Here is a 21,257-nt window from a genome sequence, read left to right on the forward strand (position 1 = left end):
ATTCTGCTGTTATCAGAGATACTTTCTGTACACTGTCTGGTACCCAAGCACACACCATCTCCTTCATCTGGAGAAAGCCGCCCACCCTCTGATGAGGGAGAAGCAGCCATTGGGCTGTGCTTTCTAGAAAATGGTTTGTTGGTCTCCAGCATGGCACCTCCCTAAGGGATTTTCAGGGGTAATTTGGACTCTAAGCAATTTTTGCTTTATGTGCTGCCTTTAAATCAAAGCCTCCATGGAAACTGTTACCGCACTGTCTTGGTTTCCTCCTGGACTGTTGGCTTTTAGGGAGAAGAACTCCGAGTGGGGCTAAGTCATGGAGGGTGTGGCCCTGCCTCCTTCACCTTTCAGAAATTCAGAGTCCTTCTCCCTCTGTGAACAGGCCTCAGACTCTGCCCTGGACCGGAGGGTGACACCTCCCCAGGGACTCTTCCTGTTGGCAGGGTCCCCAGGCTCCCTTGCCCCGGGGGAGGGCCACGGCTTAGTTTTGAGAATGCCGGCTAAACCGAGTAGCGAGTCTCCCTGGTGAGTGCAGGGAGCTGTGTCATCTCATGCTGCTGCCAGGAGTGAGGAAAGCACAGAACAGCTTGGCAGTGCGTGTTGGTGCAGAAAACCCTGAACACACGTACTGACTCTTGAGGAATATGCGTGGCTAACACTAATCCCACTGACATCGTTGGAAACATTGCCGATTTCCCCTTTTCAGTGGGTGGCTTTCAGACAGCTTACGTGTGGCCCTGGAAGATGAATAAATTGAGCCCAGAGCCACAGACAAGCCAAAGGTGTGCATCCACGCACCCCAGGAATGATTACCTTGTCCTTCTGCTGAGAATGTCCCCCCAGCCCATCTCACATTGGAGGGGCCCGTGGGGCTGCTGCGGCCTGATGTCCTGGGGCTGTCCAGACCCCTGTGGCTCTCTGGACTTTTTCTTCCTTTAAGCAGGGACAGTGGTGGGGTCCCATTCTGGCCTGAGGCATTATTCTCTTCAAAAGCAAAAGGAGACAAAGCATGAGTGAGAATCTGGATCAGTAAGGAAGAGAAGGAACATCTTTTCTAACTTTGTTGTTGGCTCCTGGTGTTTAGGATAGTTTATGCCCCTCATTCTCAAGTCTGTCTCTCTTTTTCACCACTTCTAAGGGGCAAGTATCTGCCACAGCCAAGGTAGGATTACTTTTGACTAGAGTAGTGGCTGTTGGTTGGGGAACCTCCAAGAACTGGGAGGAACTGAACAGTGGTTGTTGTTATTCTCATCTTATTGATGGGCTCCTGAGATAGAAGAAAGACTAAGGCTGCAAGGTCCTTCCAGCTCTCAGTCCCAAGGCTCTCACTAGGGAGACCCCAGCTTTAGAGCTCATTGGACTATTGGGTACAGATTCCAACCACAAAGCAATTTTTCTAAGCAGAAATAACAATCACATGGCTCCTCAGGGTGGTAAAGTACAAAGCAGCCCCCTCCAGATGGTAGTTAGAGGGTAATGGGGGGGGGATGATAATGCCCCAGAAAGCACATCCTGCCCTCCACCTCTGTTCTTTCTCTCACTCTTTCTCCAAATCAGCAGGGACTGCTCTAGTGAGGGCGAAACCCAGTAATCTGTGATTGAGACCTTGTCTTAATCTCAGAGAACGTGATCTTTATTTCATGTTCAACACATTCTTGCTGTTTGTTTAAAAGCTGCCTTCACACACAGTCTCAAAGTATCACAAGCTACTTCTTTACAAAGGGAAAAGGTGTCTTTACAATGGGGAAATCTAGCAGACTCCTCTTTAACCAAATAATGAAATTTAACATCACTTATAAAGCAAATAATAACACATAGAATAAATCTAAAGAGATGTTTTGTGTCCCTTAATGTAACAGCGAGAAGGACACAACATCACCTACATTCTAGTTTTGCCAGAAATGTTGGATCTGAATCTAATCACGAGGAAACAGACAAATCTAAATTGAAGATAATTCTGTAAAGCAACTAGCCCATCCTCTTTACAAATGTCAATGTCATGAAAAGTGAGACTGGGGAAGTGTCCTAGATGAAAAGATTCTAAAGAGATGTGACAACTAAATACAATGTATGATTCTGAATTGAATCTTGGATTGATTGGGAAAAAAACAGCTATGAGGAACATTATTGGTATAATTAGAGACATTTGAATATGGGTTATATAGGAGGAAATAGTGTTACATCCAAGTTAATTTTCTTGAGTGTGATCGTTGTACTGTGGTTATGAGGGAGAAGAGCCTTGCTTTTGGGAGATCTGTGCTGATCAGGGATGAAATGTACAAAGTCTGCAGTTTAGTCTCAGATGGTTCAGCAATGAAATAAAATATGTATGTGTGTATGTGCATATGTAAAATCTGGCTTCACTTTTATGATATTAGAAGTGAAACAATCCAGGGCTAAGCAAGTAAATGGGTCTGGGCAACTTCTGGGGCAATGGGACAGTCCCACTTACTAGCTTTAAAGGCCCTTGCCCCAGGGACCCCTGTGTGAGAAAGACTGGCATGCAAATCTTACCTCTTCGGACTTTTTTTTTTTTTAAATGCGTCTATTACCAGGCTGAGTCACATACTGGACTAACTAACATACTGAACTAACCAAAATATCAGGGACTTCTTAGACCAGCTTTTCCCTGGAGGAACACCTCGGGGACACAGCAGCTCAAAACGAGTGGAGGGCAGTGTGAGGTGATCAGCACCAAAAATGACACTCACTGGGGTTGTCATCCCTTCCAGTGGCTCAGGCTGTGCCCTCAACACTGTGGTGCACAGACGGAAAGCTGCTTTCTTACCTGTCTGCACACAGAGTGGCCCTTGTGCATACTTGGATTTTTTTTAAAAAGGAAACTTCAAAGTCTTTAGGAACATTAACTGTCACTTAAGGGATAGAGTAAACAAGCCCTGCTTCACTAATCAAAGGACGTTCTCAAAACTGAAATGTCTCAAGAATGCCCTGATCTGGGTTCATTGTTTTGTTCATTTATTCCAAGAGGCAGTGTAGTATAATGGGGATGACACACAGGTTCCGGCACCAGAAGTCCTCAGCTCCAATCCCAGAGAGGCCACTTGTTGTCGTGTGACCTCAGATAAGTTACTCTTCTCCCAGGGTCTCAGATTTCTGATCTACGAAATGAGGGTAAGACTGTCGTGAGGTCTAAATGAGACACGATGTGTTAAAAACCGAGGACAGTGCCTGGCACAGGGGAAGAACTCCTTAAATATTAATGGCCATCCTTCTATTTCTGACTACCACTAGTCAGAGATCACCTAACATTTGTGATACTGTCATCTTGCCTTTGGGGAAGGAGGTTCAATTTTCTGAAAATGAAGGGCTTTCTAAATATGGACCATTATTTCCAACCTATCAACACATAAAGATAAATACACTTTGATGCACTCACGTGTATAATTTTTAATGTCCATATGATGTTTTGAAAATATGGAGTAAGCACTTTTATTGATAGCATAAACTTTTAATGAATAAATGTATATTCCCAAGTAAATTAGAAATGAAATTACATTGGTTAAAAACGTTGAATAAACTATAAAGCATGCAGCAAATATTTAGCAAGTTTGGTGCTGTTTTATATTTGCAACCTGAAAACATTAGTAGGGGGATGATTCAGTGAGTAAGTGATTTGTGAGCTAAGACACCAAGTTGGTTTTACTGCAGCACTTTGGGTAAGGCAGCTGCCGCCTGAACAGAAGCCATCTTCATGTGACTGGGGAGGAGCTACCTCCCTTATAGCTTCCTTTTTTGTGGCTGAGGATCCTCATGTGTCTTGCCTTGTTCCCCTTTGGAGTGAGAGTCCTGTGGGATGCCAGAGGGAAAGAATAGCTACCTTGAGGTGAGAGTGTGTCCCTGCCTGTGTCCACTGGGAGATGCACTGTTAATTGCCTTGGCCATTTTAGGGACGCATGCTTCAGGGGAGGCCTCCGTAATAAAGGCCTGGACTCTTCATCTGTTTCAGGTGCTGACTCAGGGTGTGGAGCACCTAGGAGACAAAGAGAAAGCCAAGTTATAGTAGACATACTTGCCAGCTGTCTCTTCTTTTCGGGGACCCATCTCTCTCTCGCTCATACCATGTGGTTTGGGTGGTTCATTCCCTGGCTCCCAGGGATGGGAGTGTGACTGAAGCCTGGCCAATGAGAGCACCTCATTGCCTTAGCCATGGTGATTGGGTCTAGGGTGGCCACAATGCCCAAGCCTGGCCAGTCAAAGGTAATTCTGGTACTTTATGCAAGAGCTTTTAAGAGGCATATCCTTTCTACTGGGATTAACAGGTAGGAGATTATCACAGGATTGCAGGAGGCCATCTTTACCACCACATGAGGACAACCTGCTTTGAGATGAAAGGCTAACAGAGCTGAGAGACTTAGACAAATAGTGTCCAGACGTTTTCTGAGGCAAGGATCCAGACGAACCTGGAACTGGCTGATCCTTGCCCTACCCAATTCCATGAGCTAATACTTTTTTTTTTTTTTTTTTTTGCTTTAGAGAACTTGAGTTAGGCTTCAAACTCTTGTTACTGAACGAGCCCTCACTGATACACAAAGGAAGGAAGAAATCAATGGATTCACTTTTTCTAAACTTTATTCCTAATTTTCATTTAGCAGTGTGTTGGCAAGCTCAGTGGATCTAATAGTTTTAAGAATCTGGTTCATGATGGCCTGGTGACATTCCTTAACAGGGTCATCAAGGAAGATAATCAGGATTTAAATGAATCCTGCTAACAGTCCTATCTTTGTATGTATTAAACATGTCTTTTTATTCTACTGTTTTGACATCTGGGACTTTACTGACCCTGGGGAGACTGTTCCTCCCAGGGTCAGCCAATTCTTAGAGACAGTAAAGGACCACCTGGGAAAGGGCTATTTCATATAGAAACCGACCAATCTAGAACCCCCATCTCCCCGCAGCCCTCACCATGACTTCCTTTATCCAGCTCCTAACACTCCCAGGCCACTATCCCCAGGGTCAGTATCAGAAATTAATTACCTTAGTGCTAGGTACCAGAAAACCAGGGACAGCCTGGATGCACAGAGCCTGCCTGAACTATTCAAACTAGCCAATCCCAAATCTGCTTAGCTTGCTTACTCTGTCTTGCCCATTCCTTCCTGCAAAAAATGCAATAAAGACTCTTGCCCGTTCCCCACCCCTCAGCCCTTCTGCCTCCTAACTGACCCTGGTTCTTCTCCATGTGGTCCTGTGGGGCATGGCATGTCCCCTCCTCTTGGGAACTGTGAGTAACAGGCTATCTTTTCAATGGCTATCTTTTCCTGATCTGTTGGCCTCATCATACCTGAATAATTTTTAAAAAAGCCCTATGTTTAAAAATACTGTGTGTTTTTTAAAGGAGCTAAGTAATTTTTTTTGAAAGGTAAAATCTATGTACAGTGAAATGTGTAAATCTTAAGTGTACCATTCAATGAGTTCTGACAAATTGTATATATCTATGCAGCTAACCAAGACTCAGAACACTTACATCACCACAGAAAGTTCCCTTATGCCCCCATCCATTGACTGGTCTTTTAAGCACAACAGTTAGATATTCTTCTTCACAGTGAGAATTCCAAAGAGCCGTAGAACAAAAATTGAGAAATGAGTGGCAGTTTCTGCTGAAGTTTCTGGAAAGCTCAGAACTAGGACTCTTTAAAAATTAGAGTCAGCTTTTTAGACAGTTGCCTTTTGCCTCAGGCTGCCCAGAGAAGTCCCAGGGACAAGAATGTGTCTTAGACTAGGGTGTTGTGGAATGACTTGGGAAAGTCAGAAAGAATTTCTCCTTGTGGTACGGGGTGAGTCGAGCAGTCACTCAGAAAGCCTCTTTCAAAAAGCCTTTCTAAGTAGATCCCAGCTGGAACTGAGCTCTCCTTTACCCACACTCTCTTAGCACTTTGAGTAGAAGCACAGAATCTCTGGCCTGACAGAAATTGTAGAAATCACCTGATGGTAATAATAATGCTGCCTAATTCAAAATCAGGAAAATGGCTCTTCAGACAAACTTTTATCTTTCTTTTCTAAAACGAAGATCCAAAGATCAAAATATCCTTTTTTATCTTGGCTACCAGGTAACTCATCCAAATCCAGTGCTTACCTAAAGCAATGAATTCATCCCAGATGTCTGATAACATCTGTTTCTCTATTCTATTTAACCGGCTTTTTAACTTTTTCAATTTCAACTTTAGTTGTCCTGTTTGTATATTGTATTTTTATTTGTTGTAAGCTGCCTGAAAGTTCTGCACCTTTATAACATCTGCAGTGCATTGGACTTATTTATGGGTATAAATAAGTCCATTTCCTTTAACAGTTTAGCAAAATGCTCTGCTTGATGAAGGGCTCAATAAGTATTTAAAAAAACTGAGTTGAATGTGACCAGAAGAGACCTACTTCTAGATTTATCCTTTTTCTTTCTTTGAAAAAAATTCTCTCAAGGTGGTGACCCTGGAGAGGATCAGCCGTGATTTAGGAGAGGGTTGCATTAGCGGGACCCACACCTGAGTCCTTCCTGGCCTGCCTGGATTCTGTCAGGAGACCCATTCACAGGGACCTACCTCTTCTTCGTGCTTTTCCTTTTGAGGGGTGTTGGGTGTGGAAATGAATCTCCACAGGGAAGATGAAGAGCTCTTCTGGGGGCTCCTTGGCTTTAAGGTGACTCCTCGGGGGGTCCAGGGCTCTGGGTGGTTCTTCTGAGATAGGAGGTAATTGCACAGCTTTTGGTGCCTGGAGAAAATTTAAAAACAAACAACCCCCAATATGGCAGGTATCTAAATCCTTCTGCCTGCAGGGGACAAATGACATTGTATCTTATCAGGTGTGATTTCACTACTTCTGTACCCAAGGTTGAGAAATAATGCTGACCAACCTGGGAGCTGGTTAACTCACTGGAGTGGGGGGAACTTGGTTATTTCCCCATTAACCAGCCTCTGATTCCTCTGAGAAGTACAAGTGTGATAAATGCAAGAGCTTTTGTGAGGAAATACAGTCTTTCTTTCTCTTGCAGTTGGGAAAACTGAGCTGGACTGAAACAACAGAGCTGAGATTTCCATGTCTGGAGAGGGAGAAATCTTGGCTTGTGTCTTTATGGGAAAAAAGGAAGGCTCAGACTATGGCCTGTGGTAACCTTTTAGGTAAGAAAGGGTGGAAAACAGGAGTACACGTTTGTATTTGCTTACCTCATGTGGTCTCTCTAAGCCTCGATTTCTCCCTCTATAAAGTGGAGGGAATCATGCTACCCACCTCATAAGGCTGCCGTGAGGATTGGATGAGCAAATTATATATGGTAACAATAGTGTTTGGAACTAGGCTTATTTATATGATATTTCTTTGAGAGAGGAGTCTTCTCTTATTAGGGTTTAATATCTAATCTTACCACTAGCAGAATACCTAGGTGTCTCCACACATCTGCATTATGAACAGAGCTAAAAAAGAATCACTGTGTGTCAGAATCAGCCACAATTTTAGCCCAGTTTTTTAATATCCCCAACCCCCCAAAACGTGTGTGTGTGTGTGTGTATACACAGAGAGAGAGAGAGAGATGCTAGGAGCAGTACTTAGAGCCTCCTGTTTCCAATTATTCAGAAGTTGCTGAAAATTTCTTCTTTTAGTTTGCAGCTTTTAACATATGAACTTGGCTCTATGAAATGTATATGTGTGCTGGGTTTCAGGGAGTTCAATTTCACAGGCAGAAAAATAAAAACGTTTCTCACTTTTTCGTGTTCAAAAAGAAAAAGATCAGAAACACACACAAGCATCCTACGTGTTTAGAGTTGAATGAGGAAGGAAATTCAACCAAATAAATTCAGGGTAATATGTATAATTTCGAGACATTAAGAAAATGATTAACCCAACACATGCACATAGGATCTTTATGTTCCTGGAGACCTTCACTGTCCAGGTGCCAGCTGCCCACCAACTGCCCTTTTCTGAATACTGACCTTGTGTATTTTGTTTGACAAGGTTTGCATTGGGAAATCTATGTGGAAACTCAAATGGTTTATGTGACATTTTGCTGACAAGCTAAGCCTTAATTTCGCTATTGTAATTAAAATTTTACAGAGTTTTAGCATAGTGGAAATATTGCTTTTCTCTGCTAAGTCATATGCATGGGTTGAGGAAAGGGATTCCTGTCCTCTGAGCCTGGCTTGATTCCAGGCTGACCTGGGTGTGAGACTGAGGGCTTTTCTTAGGCCTGAGTGACCCTGCCAGGTCAGGCCTGCTGTTTAATCTGGGTCCAAAGGAACCTGGGAAAACTGAGGCCCTTCTGGTGTAGATGGAAAGGTTTACTTAGATCAGCTTAGATACAGGAAATCAGAGAAAATCCTGAACAGATAGAAAATGACCTCCCTCCTTGTCACTGGGACCGCCTGGTATGCCCCTGGTTCCTCAGGGCCACTTCAGGTGGCAGAATCCCCACCATGAACTAACATTGCTGTAGTTCCCAATCGGGTACATGCTATTGTCACAGAAATGCATTATCTCCTTTAATCCTTCCCTCAGCCCTGTGAGGTTGGCATTAATATCCGTGCATACAGAGGAGCTCACTGCAGCTCAGAGTGGTGAGCCAACTGCTCAAGTCACACAGCTCCATGGGGCAGAGGCAGAACCAGGCCAGGGACAGCTAAGGATCTCTCTAAGGAAGGTGTACCTGACTTCTGAAGGGACTGATAAACCTGCAAAATTTATCCTACATTTTCAGAGATGACAGACCCTCAATTAAGCAAAACCATTGCTGGGTCCCAGCATTTTGAGTTTGAAGTGGGTCAATTGCTTACAAACTCAAATTCTGTCCTTACACGTTTACAGAGAACCCTCACCTCTTAACAGAACAAAAGATTCTGTTACCACCAGGGAGTGTGGTAACAATATCACATGCTTTAAGGTAGAATCTGGGGCAGCACAAATTCCTTGTAAATTTAGTGTATTTAGTAAGTTACTAAATTTTCACCATTTAGTAAATTACAATAGCTTTAGTCCAGCTCCACATGGTGAGCTCAGAAGCAAGTAAGGCCAGTTCTCTGAGACATCCCTTTGAGTCATCTTATTCCTAGATTGAGATTAGTTGTTTAAGTGCAAGTGCACACACACACACAACCTTTTTCTTCTTCACTTCCCCAGATGTGTTTTTTTCTGAATTAGTAGCAGATGCTACAGGAGGGAAGAGACATCTTTCAGCAGGAGGCTCCTGGGACAAATGGCTGCTTCTGCCCTGGTGGAGTTTCATATTCTCTTGTTTGTCTATAGAAACAGGATGGAAATGAGAACTTATTAGTTGCAGGTGTGGGGATGGACAGTTGACTTTCTATTTTTATCACTTTTGGGTTGATGGGAAGAGAGGCAAGGAGAGTGCTGGGGCACCCAGACAGCCATGGCTTTGACTGAGGCAGCTTCAGGGAACCCTGATCTCATTATCTGGGTTGGGTTCTCGCTAGGTGAGTCAGGTGATGGAGAGAATGATAACAATCATAATAACTATTCTGACGTATTAAGTGCTAAGGAACAAAAATTGTGCAAAGTATTTTCTATGCATTCACTCAATCCCCATAATAGCCCTATGGAGGTATTATTATTATTATTCCCATTCTACAGATGAGGAAACAGAGCCTCAGTAAGACTGAGTAACTTGCCCAGGATCACAGTTAGTAAGTAGGGGTAATTTGACCGTGGGCAATCTGATTGCAGAATGTGTGCAGTTGAGGACCATTCTCATTCCCACCTCCAGCTGGACTTCGGTGCTTATTTTCTAAGGTGACTGGCACAAGGAAGTGACACTTGGTGTGCCTCCATGTTCTCTGCAGGATCAGGTTTACCCAGATTAACAAGCAAGACAATCGACTTCTTACCGCTGAGACCTGCCTTCTTACTGAGGAAGGTGCCTCCATAGAATGTAATGTGGGATTTGTCACTCAGGAGCCAAGAAGGATGGATGTGGGCATGCCCAAGGTCCCTCCTGGGGGGTTGCTGGGTTTTTTCATTGTGGCTTGCCTTTGAAGTGTTTATATGGCGGTGATTCTCTGTTGACGTGGCCTAGGGAACAACAGATACACAGTCCTATAAACAGGCTTTATAAAGGAACAGAGCAGGTTTCTTTAACAGTCAGACCTGGTGGCTAGACTTGTGGTTCCAAGGATGAAATCTCCTTTACAGCCTTGGAAGAAAAACATGGTTATAATGGCAAGATCTCTAGTGCTAAAACGTTTTATTATTGGTGATAGAAAGAATGGCATTTAAGCATGCCTTATATATAGTGCTTTCTTGCAAAAAAAATTAAAAATCAAAATGAAGCTCTAGTATTATTGTCTTTATATCCATCATAAAATGTCTCTCCCCTTCTACTGTGTGGCATTTATCTTCTCCCCCTTTCCTGTCTCATTGGCATATGACCTTCTTGTAAGTCATACATGTTTATTCAAGACAGGAGCATGTGCTATCTGTGCTTCTCTGCACCACTGTCATTTTGTGCACACACACACACACACACACATGCACACACACACACGCCTTAGAGTTTAGAAAGCATTTTTACATTTTAACTCCTTCAGTCCTTGTGAGGTATGTATGGTAACAGCTCCGTTTTACAGAAAAGGTGATTCAGGCTCAAAGTTAGTTAAGTTTCTTGGACAGGCTCACTATAGCTAACAAGATGCAGGAGTCAAACCAAGGCTTTTTCAACTCTAAGGCCATAAGTTCTTTTTCGTAAAGAAGATTAGAGCTGGCTAGATGGTATGTAGGGAGGATCTGTGGTTGAGTAAGTTTGGAAAACCATGAGTTAATTAAACCAGCAACTTAACCTATAGACCTTCTCAAAATGGTCCTCGTTCAAATGTGCACTGTGATTCTCTGGGATGAGAACGTGGTGTGCAGCATTTTCCAAATGTATTTGGCCATGAAACCCTTTTTTCCTTCATAGAGCATCTAGCACTGCTAGGGTTCTGCAGGTGACACTTTGGGAAACAGTGGTCAACAGGCTCAAAGTACTCTTCTCTGGAGGACCCCAAGAAATGGTGACAGGAGGGAGCATCACCTCTGAAGTCCAGAAGAACAATAACAGAAGGGACCCCATTAGAAATGGTACCTCTGCCTGGATTTCATCTTCCTGCCAAGGCTGCTTCCTGAGTGGCTGCAAGCGAGTCCCCTGATTGCCATGATCCTTGGCTATAGAGCCCTGGTCCACATGTCCAGCAGCCCCAGCTTCCCCTTCATCCAGGCCCTGCTGACCTGCAAAAGTGAACAGTGGGTCAGCTTCGTAAGCTCAGAGATAGGCATAGTGCTATTAGCTGCTTCCAAACTGCCTCCCTTCTTGCTTTTCTGAGTCTTGATCAAGGCCCTTGTTCCTCCACACTCCTTAATTCTGTATTTCTGCTAGTGCCTCCACAGAAGTGGCAGCCAGGTCAGTGGAACAGAACTGCCCTGGGAATTGAGAGGCTCAAGGTTGAGTCTTCATTTCTTGGACTCAGATTCCTTGTCTGTAAAATTGCCCTTACTTCCTTGCAGAGTTATCTGGAGCTCAAATAAGATCATGAATGTGACAGTCCTCTGTGAACTGTGTGGGGCTGAGAAATAACAGAGGTGTGATGATGGTGGGGTGAACTGCAGTTGTCACTGAGATGCTCAGTCTGAAGAACTGGATTTTCTGGGCTGTCTGCTGTGCTGGTTGTTTACTTGTGGAAAAACTCAGCTGAATGCACTGCGGTGGACGGCTGCTTAGCAGTCTGCACTTACCCTGTCTGTGCAACCCTCAGGAAGGATCTGAGTCAACAGATGACTCCAGCATAGTTAACAAATCTTTCGTCAATGGTTTAAAGGGTCCTGCAGCTATTTTCATCACTTACTCAAGGTAGATTTATTGCTGAAACAGTCTGGCAAACCTTCCTTGTTTGGAGCTGCTTTAGCAACACCTCCACTCTCTGCTTGCAGCTCCGTGGAACAATGTGGGGTTGTCTTTCAACCGGGGCTCTGGAAGCCTTCGGGGGCTCTGTGTATGCTGGAGCACTGGACTTCTGGAGGCTCCCAGGAAGCCTCGTCTTCCCCCTCTCTGTTCCCTTACTCTCATCATTCCCTGCTTCATTCTTACCCTTGGTGTCACTGGATCAAGAGCCAAGTGCCCACTTGCAGGGCTACTCCCTTCCTCCAGTTCCCCTTCCTCTGCTCAATGGCTCCTTAAGGCTACTTTGGGTCTGAGCTGATGCTGACAGTGTTGGTGAAGCAGATGTAGATTCAGGCTTAGGTTCAGGGGGTCTGCTCAGATTTTGGTGGCCCAGAGGACCCCTCGGCCCAGGGCCACATTAGTCCTGCCCCGAAGAAGACCTCAACTATATGATGTGGCACTAAAGACCTTTTTGTGTATTCTAGAATGATCCTTTGGGGTCAGACCAAAGGAGACATCCTTCCCGGTCAGATTCACCTGGGAGCTGAACGCATTTCTGAGGGTAGAGGAAGTGAAACTCTGGCCAAATGGCTACTCATCTGCTGAGTGATCTTATATGGAAGACTGTCTAAGTTGGGTCAGGGATGCTGTGGGTGGGGGGTATAGAGAAGTATTCTTCCCTTTGGCAGTATCCCAGTGATACTGAGTATATGCCTCAATCTATGAGAGGGAAACCGAGATTTTTCTTAGTAAACATCATCTCTGGCTCATCTGTTTATGCTTAATAGAAACAGGTCTACCAGCAAGGTATTGCAAGTTTCACTTGTTGAGAGGAGACCACAAAACTTTGTCTCTCTATATTTCAAATATGGATTCAGATTATACAAATAATGTGAATTGGGATAGTAATTTAGAGCTCTCAGCGAGCTCTTTTACCTCTGGTCTCTCCTGTGATTTTTTACAACAACCCAGAAAGGGTCGAATGCAAATACCATTACTCCCATTTTATAGATGAGCAAACTAAGGATGCAGGGAGCATAAGTGACTTGGCCAACATCACACTGTTGAGGATCTGGGATTTGCAGCCAGGACTTTTGCTACTTCCCCCAATACAGTGTCTGGTAAGGTTAGGGAGGCCAAGAGGAGATAAAGTTAAAACCAATAAAACCATCAGTCAGAGTTCAAGTTGTAGCCTCTGAGCTATACCAATTGATTTTTGGTCCCTGTGATAATAGGCAGTTGGGCACTGCAATTAATAATTATGCTTTAAAAACACAAGCTAGGAATGTCTGTAACTAACATTTATTGCACACTTATGTGTCAGACACTGCGTTACCCTGTTTACCTCCCCTATCCAAGCTTATGAGGTAAAAGTGGGTATGGTCATCTCTATTTTATAAATGAGGAAACTGAGGCCCAGAGAGGTCACATAGCTTGGAATCTGGTGCAAATGGCCACACGGTTAATCACTATTCTATATTGGCTCTGTGTCTGCCTGATTGTGACAACTTCTTAGGGAAGTCACTTGATCCCTTAGCTGTGCAGGGTTGATCTACTCCCAGAATGGAAGTACTGCAGCCCACTGTCCAGTGTTTTTAGATCCTACAGCATCAAAGTTAAAGATATTAACTGGAGACAATAGGATATTTATGTGGAAGGGCATAAGGGGATGGTGAGGTGTGGAGGGGCAGAAGGTTCTAACACAGGAGCATTGCTGGGTGAGTTCACCACTCTTAGGACACGGGTGGCTCAGAAACTTGATATCTTCAGTGCTTCAGAATCAGCTGGTCTCAGGGATGTTGACCCACATTAGCCAAAGTGCATAGAGACAAGGACATCCATTACAAAGAGAAATACAGTTGCCTGACTAGCATGTTTCCCGCAGATGAACTACATATGGATCAGTTATGACCAAATCTCCCTGGTGCCAGTATCAAGACTTGAGGGAGGTGCATGGCAGGAATGTTAATGGCACCAGGCTCTGAGAACCTGCCATGTCCTTCCATACTCATTTGAGAGATCAAATTCTCTACTTATTTTGACCAGGTCCTTTCCCAAATACAGGGCTTGGTTAGGCACTACTATTGTTTCCGGAAAATTCTTGTTTTATTTCAGAAAAATTAACTTTATATTATGTTAGCCTCTTGTCCTTTCCTTCTCTTTTCTCAAAAACTTTGGTTCTAGTCAAGACCCTCTTCTTTGCCCATTAGTGCTACCCAGTCATCTTGCCCCATCTCTCTTAGCAAAGGCAACTCTGGCTCTTTTTATGCTTCAGGTTCCCAAGAATAATAGTGATAGGTGGAATCCCCATAGCACTGAGCAGCTTACAGATGGTTCACAATAATTTTCTGTGCAATAACGAGGTAGGTCTTATCATCCATTAGAGAGATGGGTAAACAGAAGCTCAAAGAGGTTAAGTGATTTGCTCAATATCTTACATTTAGTAAGAGAAAGAACAGCCATTGCAATCTAGATTTCTGGCTCCAAGGCCTGTAATTTTCCTTATGATATTTACATAAAACCACAGAATTAAAGAATGTTAAAGTGGAAAAGACCTAAGAAATTATCTCAAATCTAGAGTCTAGACTTGCACTGTCCAATACACATGTGGCTATTTAGATATAAACTAAAAGTAAATAAAACTTTAAAACTAATTTTCACAGTCACACTACCTATGTTTTAACTGCTTGATGGCTGCATGTGGCTAATGGCCACTATGTTGGACAGCACATATTACAGAACATTCCCTCACTGCAGAAAGTACTGTTGGACAGTGCTAGTCTAGGCCAACTCCCTCATTTTGCAGATGAGGATAATGAAACCCAGAATCCCTAGACTTTATTTTGGAAAACTTCATTTTAAGCTGTTAAAAATCCAAGTATGAGAGATCTGGTTTGATAAAATCACATGTACCTTGTTCAAAAGATTTTCTTTGTTGAATCCAAAATGGAGGAAAGACAGGCAGGAGGTGGTATTTTGGGGGTACACCTGAAAGATCCTGTTGTGGACTGAGATTCTTTGGTGCATTAAGTTGACTGTCCTGGAGCAGCACAGAATCCTTGATGTAGCCTGAAGAGTAGGTCAGGAGTTATTGGTGGAAACAATGGTTGCCAGTCTAGAGGTCTTGAAGATAACTACTTGTCCTAGTCTTACCTTTGGACATTGCCCATTAAGGAAGACAATCAGAAGGGAGGGATTAAAAAATCAGAGAGAACCCATCAAGAGCTCTCTATCTGGTGTCTTTGGTGCCTCTGGTCCTGGGCCACATGTGTGCTGCTTCAAACCCACCATTCCCCAGAACTGGATTTCCCTGGTAGAAGAAACATGGCTGCTTCTTTGGCTTTGAGTAAAAGGCTCCTCTTGCCTCAGGAGAAGAATTTAAGTTTTCTCTTGGATGTATCCTGCTTGCTTCTGTAGCCCTCACGATTCTCAGTCCACTCCTTAAATATTTATTGAGGACTTACCAGTGGTCCCATCTCTGTGCTAGGCAGTGGGGTAGATACAGAAGAACCAGACATGGGTCCTTTTTAAAGGCACTAGCCTGTTGGAGAGACAAAACTCTCCTGTGCTCAACTGTGTGGCCCCACGTGTCAGGGTTACATAAAGCCAGAAAATGAGGATCTCAACACTGGCTGAATTTTTCAGAGAAGCCTTTGTAGAAGACGTGGGCCTGAAGGGTGGGAAGGATTTATCATAGGAGTGGAACAAAGGGACCAGAGAACGTGCTAGCATCACAAAGGTGGTGAGCTCTGAGATGAGTGGCAGAGGCCTCTGGGCCACTCATCTCATACCACAGTATTGCTATTGCTCCTCCAGCTTGAGGGTCTCACCCTCAAAAGGGTCTTTGGTGAGGAATTATGGCAAGGGGCCCAAGAATGCACATACAAGTGGATTTTTTCTTAAACCACACATTGTAGCCATATGACTTCCATAGAAGAGTCTAAGACATTTTTTTGATGTTAAGAGGGGCTCCCCTCCTTGAAGATGTTGGGCCTGGGTTATGGGGCCGTGGCCTCCTCTGCCCTCTGCCCCACCCAACAGTAAACATATCTTTGGTTAAGAGTTTCTTTCTCACAAGTCTTAGATAAATGGAACTGCCTAGAACTGTGGCCCTGCCGTGAATGTAAAACCAATTACTGGACAAGCCCACAACTCTCATTTTCCTTCAAGTCATCACTTACTGGGCAGAGAGTTGTTTTCTCTCCTTTCCCAAAGTAAACCTATAAACCTGTAAAGCGAGAAGAAAGTCCGTCTTCCTCTGGTCCTGTCTGTTTGTTGGTGCTGAAGGAATGGCAGTTAGCTGAGTAGGCATTGGCAGATCCTGCTGCTCACCCCTCTCTTCTCCAATAGGTTTGCCAAATAAAATATGGGATGTCCAGTTAAAATTGAATTTCAGATAAACAGTGAATACTTTTTAGTAGAAATATGTACCAAATATTGCAAGTTTAACTGTTTCTGTGCATGAGTGTGTGTGTGTTAATCTGGGAACTCTGATTCCCAACCATTTCCTATTTTTATTTTTAAGCCTTTATGAAGTATGTTTGGGGGTCTCTGTTCAGCAGCAGAGTGTCCGTCTCACTCATAGATGAATTGTACCTGAGAGCCGCATCTTTAAGAGGGGGAAGCCTAACATTTTTATGTCCGGGGGGGTCTGAGGTCACCTCCACACGTTGGGAAGAGTGTGGAGCCGCGCGTGTGGGGAGGATCTGGCTTCTGGTCTCAGCTCTGATTTTGGCCAAGTGACCTTGGACAAATTACTTTGCCCCTCTGGGCCTCTTTTCCCTTCTCTTGTAAAAGATAGGAATTGAACTGGAGGATCTGAAGTCCCTGAGTGGGGGAGGTTGGGCAGCACGGTCTAGGGGGAATCTGGAGTGTGAGGCCGCTGAGAGGTGTGAAAGTGAAGGCGAGACTCCAAGCTGCAGTCCCTCTGCAAATGCTGGGGAGGCTAGAGGGCGAAAGGTATGGTGGGGGCTGGTGAGCTACCAGGATTGAGCACCTTTAACACAGAATTGGGCCCAAAATTCTGGTGTTCGAGGCCTTGATAGGAAAAACGTTCTCACACTGGAATGTGAGGCGGGGCAGCTCAGGGTCTCCCCACTGACCTGCACATTGGAGCCGGTACGTGGTGTCAGGGGGCCATGTCCGCAGGAGGCCACGGAGGTATCTCTTGGCTGAATACCCAGGCTGGATCTGCCGTAGGCCCTGGCTCTCTGGTTGGCTTCGGAAGTGGAGGTACGGCTGCCAGGCTCTGCCCTGTTCTCTCTGTGGGGACACCAGTCAGGAAACAGCATGGCTGCTGGGCCCTGAGCCTCCCAGTGATACAGGCTGGTTAGCACAATCCTCATCAGTAATCTGGGAGACTCCCAGAAGGTGCCGGAAGGCACCAGAAACAGATGCCTCAGCCAACAGACATAAACCAAGAGCCCACAGAGCAAAACTCTGAAAGGCCCCTGTGGATTTACAGTTGGAAGGAGAAGGAGCAATGAGAAATACCAGACTCTGTCTTGAGATGGAGCATCAGAAAAGGATAAAGGGCCTCAAAAGAAAACACATTACTTAGTTCAGCCTGTGGAAATCAGTTTAGTACCTTAAAAAGCACAGCAATTTTCAGGAAAGCCAGCTTGACAAAGCAGCATCAATATTTAATGTTTGTAATGTGAATAATGGGACAAACTCTGTCCATGTTATAGGGAGCATGGCATTTGAAAATACCTCGTTTTGCTGCATTTCATTGCAATCAGGGAGCAGTTTCTGGAAACCTGTCTGCCAAAGTCACTATGCAGGACATCATGGGAGATAAATGTAAATAATAGCATCTTACACTTGGTTAGGGCTTTATATTATACAAATAACTTTCACCTCATTATAATCCTTTAAGGTAGATGAGTTAATATCATAACCACTTAAATGAGGCAGAAACTCTCTAAGGATGATCCCTCGAGCGCAAGAATAGCAAACATGTGGTACTTCTGTTGACATCTCTCCCTCTCCTTGTGGCCCATGGCAGACATTATCAACAATCATGGCATTTTTTCCCCCTTAACGGAGGCACTGGGGATTGAACCCAGGACCTCATGCATGCCAAGCACACACTCTACCACTGAGCTGTATACCACCACCCCCAATCATGGCATTCTTGACTGATGAATTGATTGTGATCTCAGAATCCTTCTCTTAAAATTAAAAAAAAAATCAAGTCATAATTTATATATAATAACATGCATATAGCTTAAATGTTCAATTTAATAAAATCTGATAGTTGTATACACCTTTGTAACCACCACATGAAACAAAATATAGAACGTTTTCATCAGTCCAGAAAATTGCCTCATGCCACTTTCTGGTCAATGTCTTCACACCCACCAGGTAATCACTATTCTCAGGTGAGGTCAGTAAGCCACTGGTCTGAGTTTCTTTGCCGTGTCCTGCTTGAATTTTCCAAGGAAGGGTTAAAAAAAAAGAAAAAAGAAAAACATGATGGTAATATATAACCTGCTTGATGAGGGGAGAGGAAGACCTTAGGGTTGGGTCCTTGCCCTGCTGGGCAGAGCTGTGGTTTGCTCCCATTCTGATGTATTCAGAAGATGGAAATGCCACAAAGGGCAGCCCACAGCTGTGGCTGAGGATTCAAGACCACCAGAGACTCCTCTTTAGCTAGAGAGGGTTGAAAAGCCACAGTCTATAAAATGAAGGAATCTCTCTGCTGGGGAGAGAGAAACAGGTAGCCAGGGCATCATTCATTCATTCATTCATTCATTCATCCATCAAACAACTCCAATGCCGGCACTGGAGAAAAAGTGATGAGTAAGGCAGTTTGATAACTAATAAATAAGTTGAGAAGTGATAAAAGAAAGCATGGCTTATTATTCAATTGGCTCTACTCTCTTAGAATTAGTTAATTACATGAAAGCTTGGAATCCAAGTACAGAGCACCAACTGAACCTTGATGTCTGGACAGTTTATGTGGCAGGTTCTTCAAGTGCAAAAAGAGCCTGAAAAATTCAGACCCACGTAAATCTTGAGGCTTTTTCTGGAGGACTAGAGAGAGAGTTGTAGGGAAGGCAGTGGAAGCAAAGTGACTTCAGTTCTTTCACTCACTCCATTTTTTCATTTGGTCATGCGATAAATATTTGTTGCACAGCTTCTGTGTGCCAGGCACTGTGTTAAGCCCTGAAATGTGGAGCCATTAGATCCAAGGCCTTTTCTGGATGAACTGGAACTTCATTTCCTCCTGTAAATCTTTGCTTCCAATGACTTCCCTCTGGTTGTGATAAGACCAAGCCTCCCCTGAGATGCTGTGTCCCCTGTGCAGGTGGTGTGATACACTGTCTGATCTGGACAAGAGCCCCTTGTTGTTTCTCACTGGTGGGCATTTCTGATGCAACTGCACTAGACTGCTTGATCAGTGGGGCAGGGAGTTGCCGAGAAGTTAGGGAACCCCTTATCCTGGAATTTGGCATATCTAAATACATTTTTGCTTAGAGTTTGAAAGCTGATCTTGGCTTCTGTAATAGGGTCCTATTGCTGCTGTAACAGATTACTACACACTTAGTGACTTAAACAATATGAATTTGCTATGTTACAGTTCTGGAGGTCAGAAGTTTGAAATGGGTCCCACTGAGCTAAAATCAAGGTGTTACAGGGCTTTCTGGAGGCTCTAGGGAAGAATCTGTTCCTTTACCTTTTCCAGTTTCTAGGGGCTGCCTGCATTCCTTGGTTTGTGACCCCTTCCTCTATCTTCCAAACCAGCAGCATTGGGCTGAGTCCTTCTCATGCTGCTATCTCTCTGGCTCTCTCTTTTGATTCCTTCTTCCACTTCTAAGAATCCTTGTGATTATACCTGGCCTGCCTAGATAATCCAGGATAGTCTCCCTGTTTTAAGGCCATCTGGTTAGAGACCTTAGCTCCATCTGCAACCTTAATTTCCCTTTGCCATGTAACCTAATATATTCATAGGCTCCGGGGATTAGGATGTAGACACCTTTGGGGAGGGGGGCATTATTCTGCCTACCACAGCTTCTTTAAGTTTTTTCTAGTTTTCTGGTTTCTCTTAGTAATTTCTCTAAGTATGCATATGAAATTGGTTGATAAATTTCACATCCTATTGGATAAACTGAAGCACTGAAGAAGGCCTAAGGAAAAAGATCAGTCAGGGTTAAATCTATCCACTTACTTCCAACGTGTGGATGATATGTTAAGTGGAAAAAAGCAAGATACGAGAGAGACTGTGTGCAATGACAACCTCATAGAAATTTATTTTATAAATGTATAATCATGGTGGAAAGACTGAAGAAGATACATTACAATTCTAATAACAATGGTATTAGGGTGCTGGGCATAAGATTACAGATAGTTTTTCCTTCTCTCTTTTTTTTATATAATCAAAATCTCAGTAAAATGGTTAGATTATATTTATAAATGGAAAACATGCTAAAAATTTAATTTATTTTATTGAACCCACCCTCCTCCTAAACATTCTCCACATTTCTCTATTCCTTCTCCAACATTATCCTGGACCGTTAGCCATCAAAAGTTACTCTAAAACATAAAAGGAGACAGAAGGGAGCCAGGAAGGGAGTTTCTGGAACAGGGAAATAAATGACAGCAGGAGGCTGGCTGCTGATGGTTCCAGACTTCTCAGGCCTGCCTTGGCTTTGCTAACCAACCCTGCTCTTGGTCTCTTCTGAAATGAGTAATTAGTATGCACAGAGAGGTCTCATATCCACATGCCAGCATCAGTGCTTCCTCTAACGAGGGACTTGCTCTGGCCCTCTGCCTTCCCAGTGCCCACCAGGCCTCCATATGCAGAGGGGCGAAGGGGCGCCCCTGCACCTGTCCCCATCCCCACACGGGCTGTCAAGGCCCCCCACCCCAGTGCTGGCAGGCGAGGGTTTTCAGCGGATGGAAGGAGCCAGTGTGGGCAGTGCTTCCGCTCATGGGGTGGCAGGGTGCCAGTATCCCCAGGAAGACAAGAAAGGCCTGGATCACCAGCTGCCATCGTACCCTACAGGGTGGCCAGTCTTTGTGTGCAGGAGTCAATAGAGAGGTGAAGAGAGAAGTCCTGAAAACCCAGGACTGGCAAGCAAAGCCTTCTGTAATTTGACCCCACCCACTTCTCCAGGTGAGAGCCACACCTGTCTAAGTACCCTGACTTTCTTCTGTTTGCTCTCCCCTCTGGGACTTCACTCACCTATGCCTAGAGAGTCTCTCTCCACTTATTTTTACCACAAGACTCAGCTCAAATTTTACCTTCTCCAAGACGCCACTCAAGATTTTCCTAGTAAGTAGCAATCACAGTCACTATCATCTACGTACTTTGATAGTATTTTAATAGATTATAGTCCAGTGCCTCTCATAGACTGCCTTGCATCAAGTATCACGGGACACAAATCTGCCT

At 44.2% G+C, this 21,257-nt stretch overlaps 1 protein-coding gene and 1 long non-coding RNA gene across 3 annotated transcripts in view; one reads left to right on the top strand and one right to left on the bottom strand.

Annotated features, from left to right (window-relative positions):
• Positions 1-21,257, bottom strand: part of KIAA2012 (KIAA2012 ortholog) — a 108,809-nt gene that overhangs the window by 75,813 nt on the left and 11,739 nt on the right. Inside the window, exons 3-10 of one of the 2 annotated variants that reach the window (XM_031451980.2) lie at positions 16,963-17,122; positions 14,774-14,929; positions 11,069-11,211; positions 9,837-10,020; positions 9,089-9,231; positions 6,549-6,717; positions 3,839-3,991; positions 814-984 (exon numbers count right to left, since the gene is read on the bottom strand). In XM_031451980.2, coding sequence (XP_031307840.2) covers positions 814-984; positions 3,839-3,991; positions 6,549-6,717; positions 9,089-9,231; positions 9,837-10,020; positions 11,069-11,211; positions 14,774-14,929; positions 16,963-17,122 — 1,279 coding nt within the window. The remainder of the gene's footprint in view (positions 1-813; positions 985-3,838; positions 3,992-6,548; positions 6,718-9,088; positions 9,232-9,836; positions 10,021-11,068; positions 11,212-14,773; positions 14,930-16,962; positions 17,123-21,257) is intronic. The other variant, XM_064485099.1, reaches the window with a different exon arrangement.
• The window catches only part of LOC135321151 (uncharacterized), a 133,768-nt gene that overhangs the window by 20,975 nt on the left and 91,536 nt on the right, over positions 1-21,257 (top strand). The window lies entirely within an intron of this gene.

Source organism: Camelus dromedarius, chromosome 4 (genome assembly GCF_036321535.1).
Source record: "Camelus dromedarius isolate mCamDro1 chromosome 4, mCamDro1.pat, whole genome shotgun sequence".
Classification (NCBI taxonomy): Eukaryota; Metazoa; Chordata; class Mammalia; order Artiodactyla; family Camelidae; genus Camelus; species Camelus dromedarius.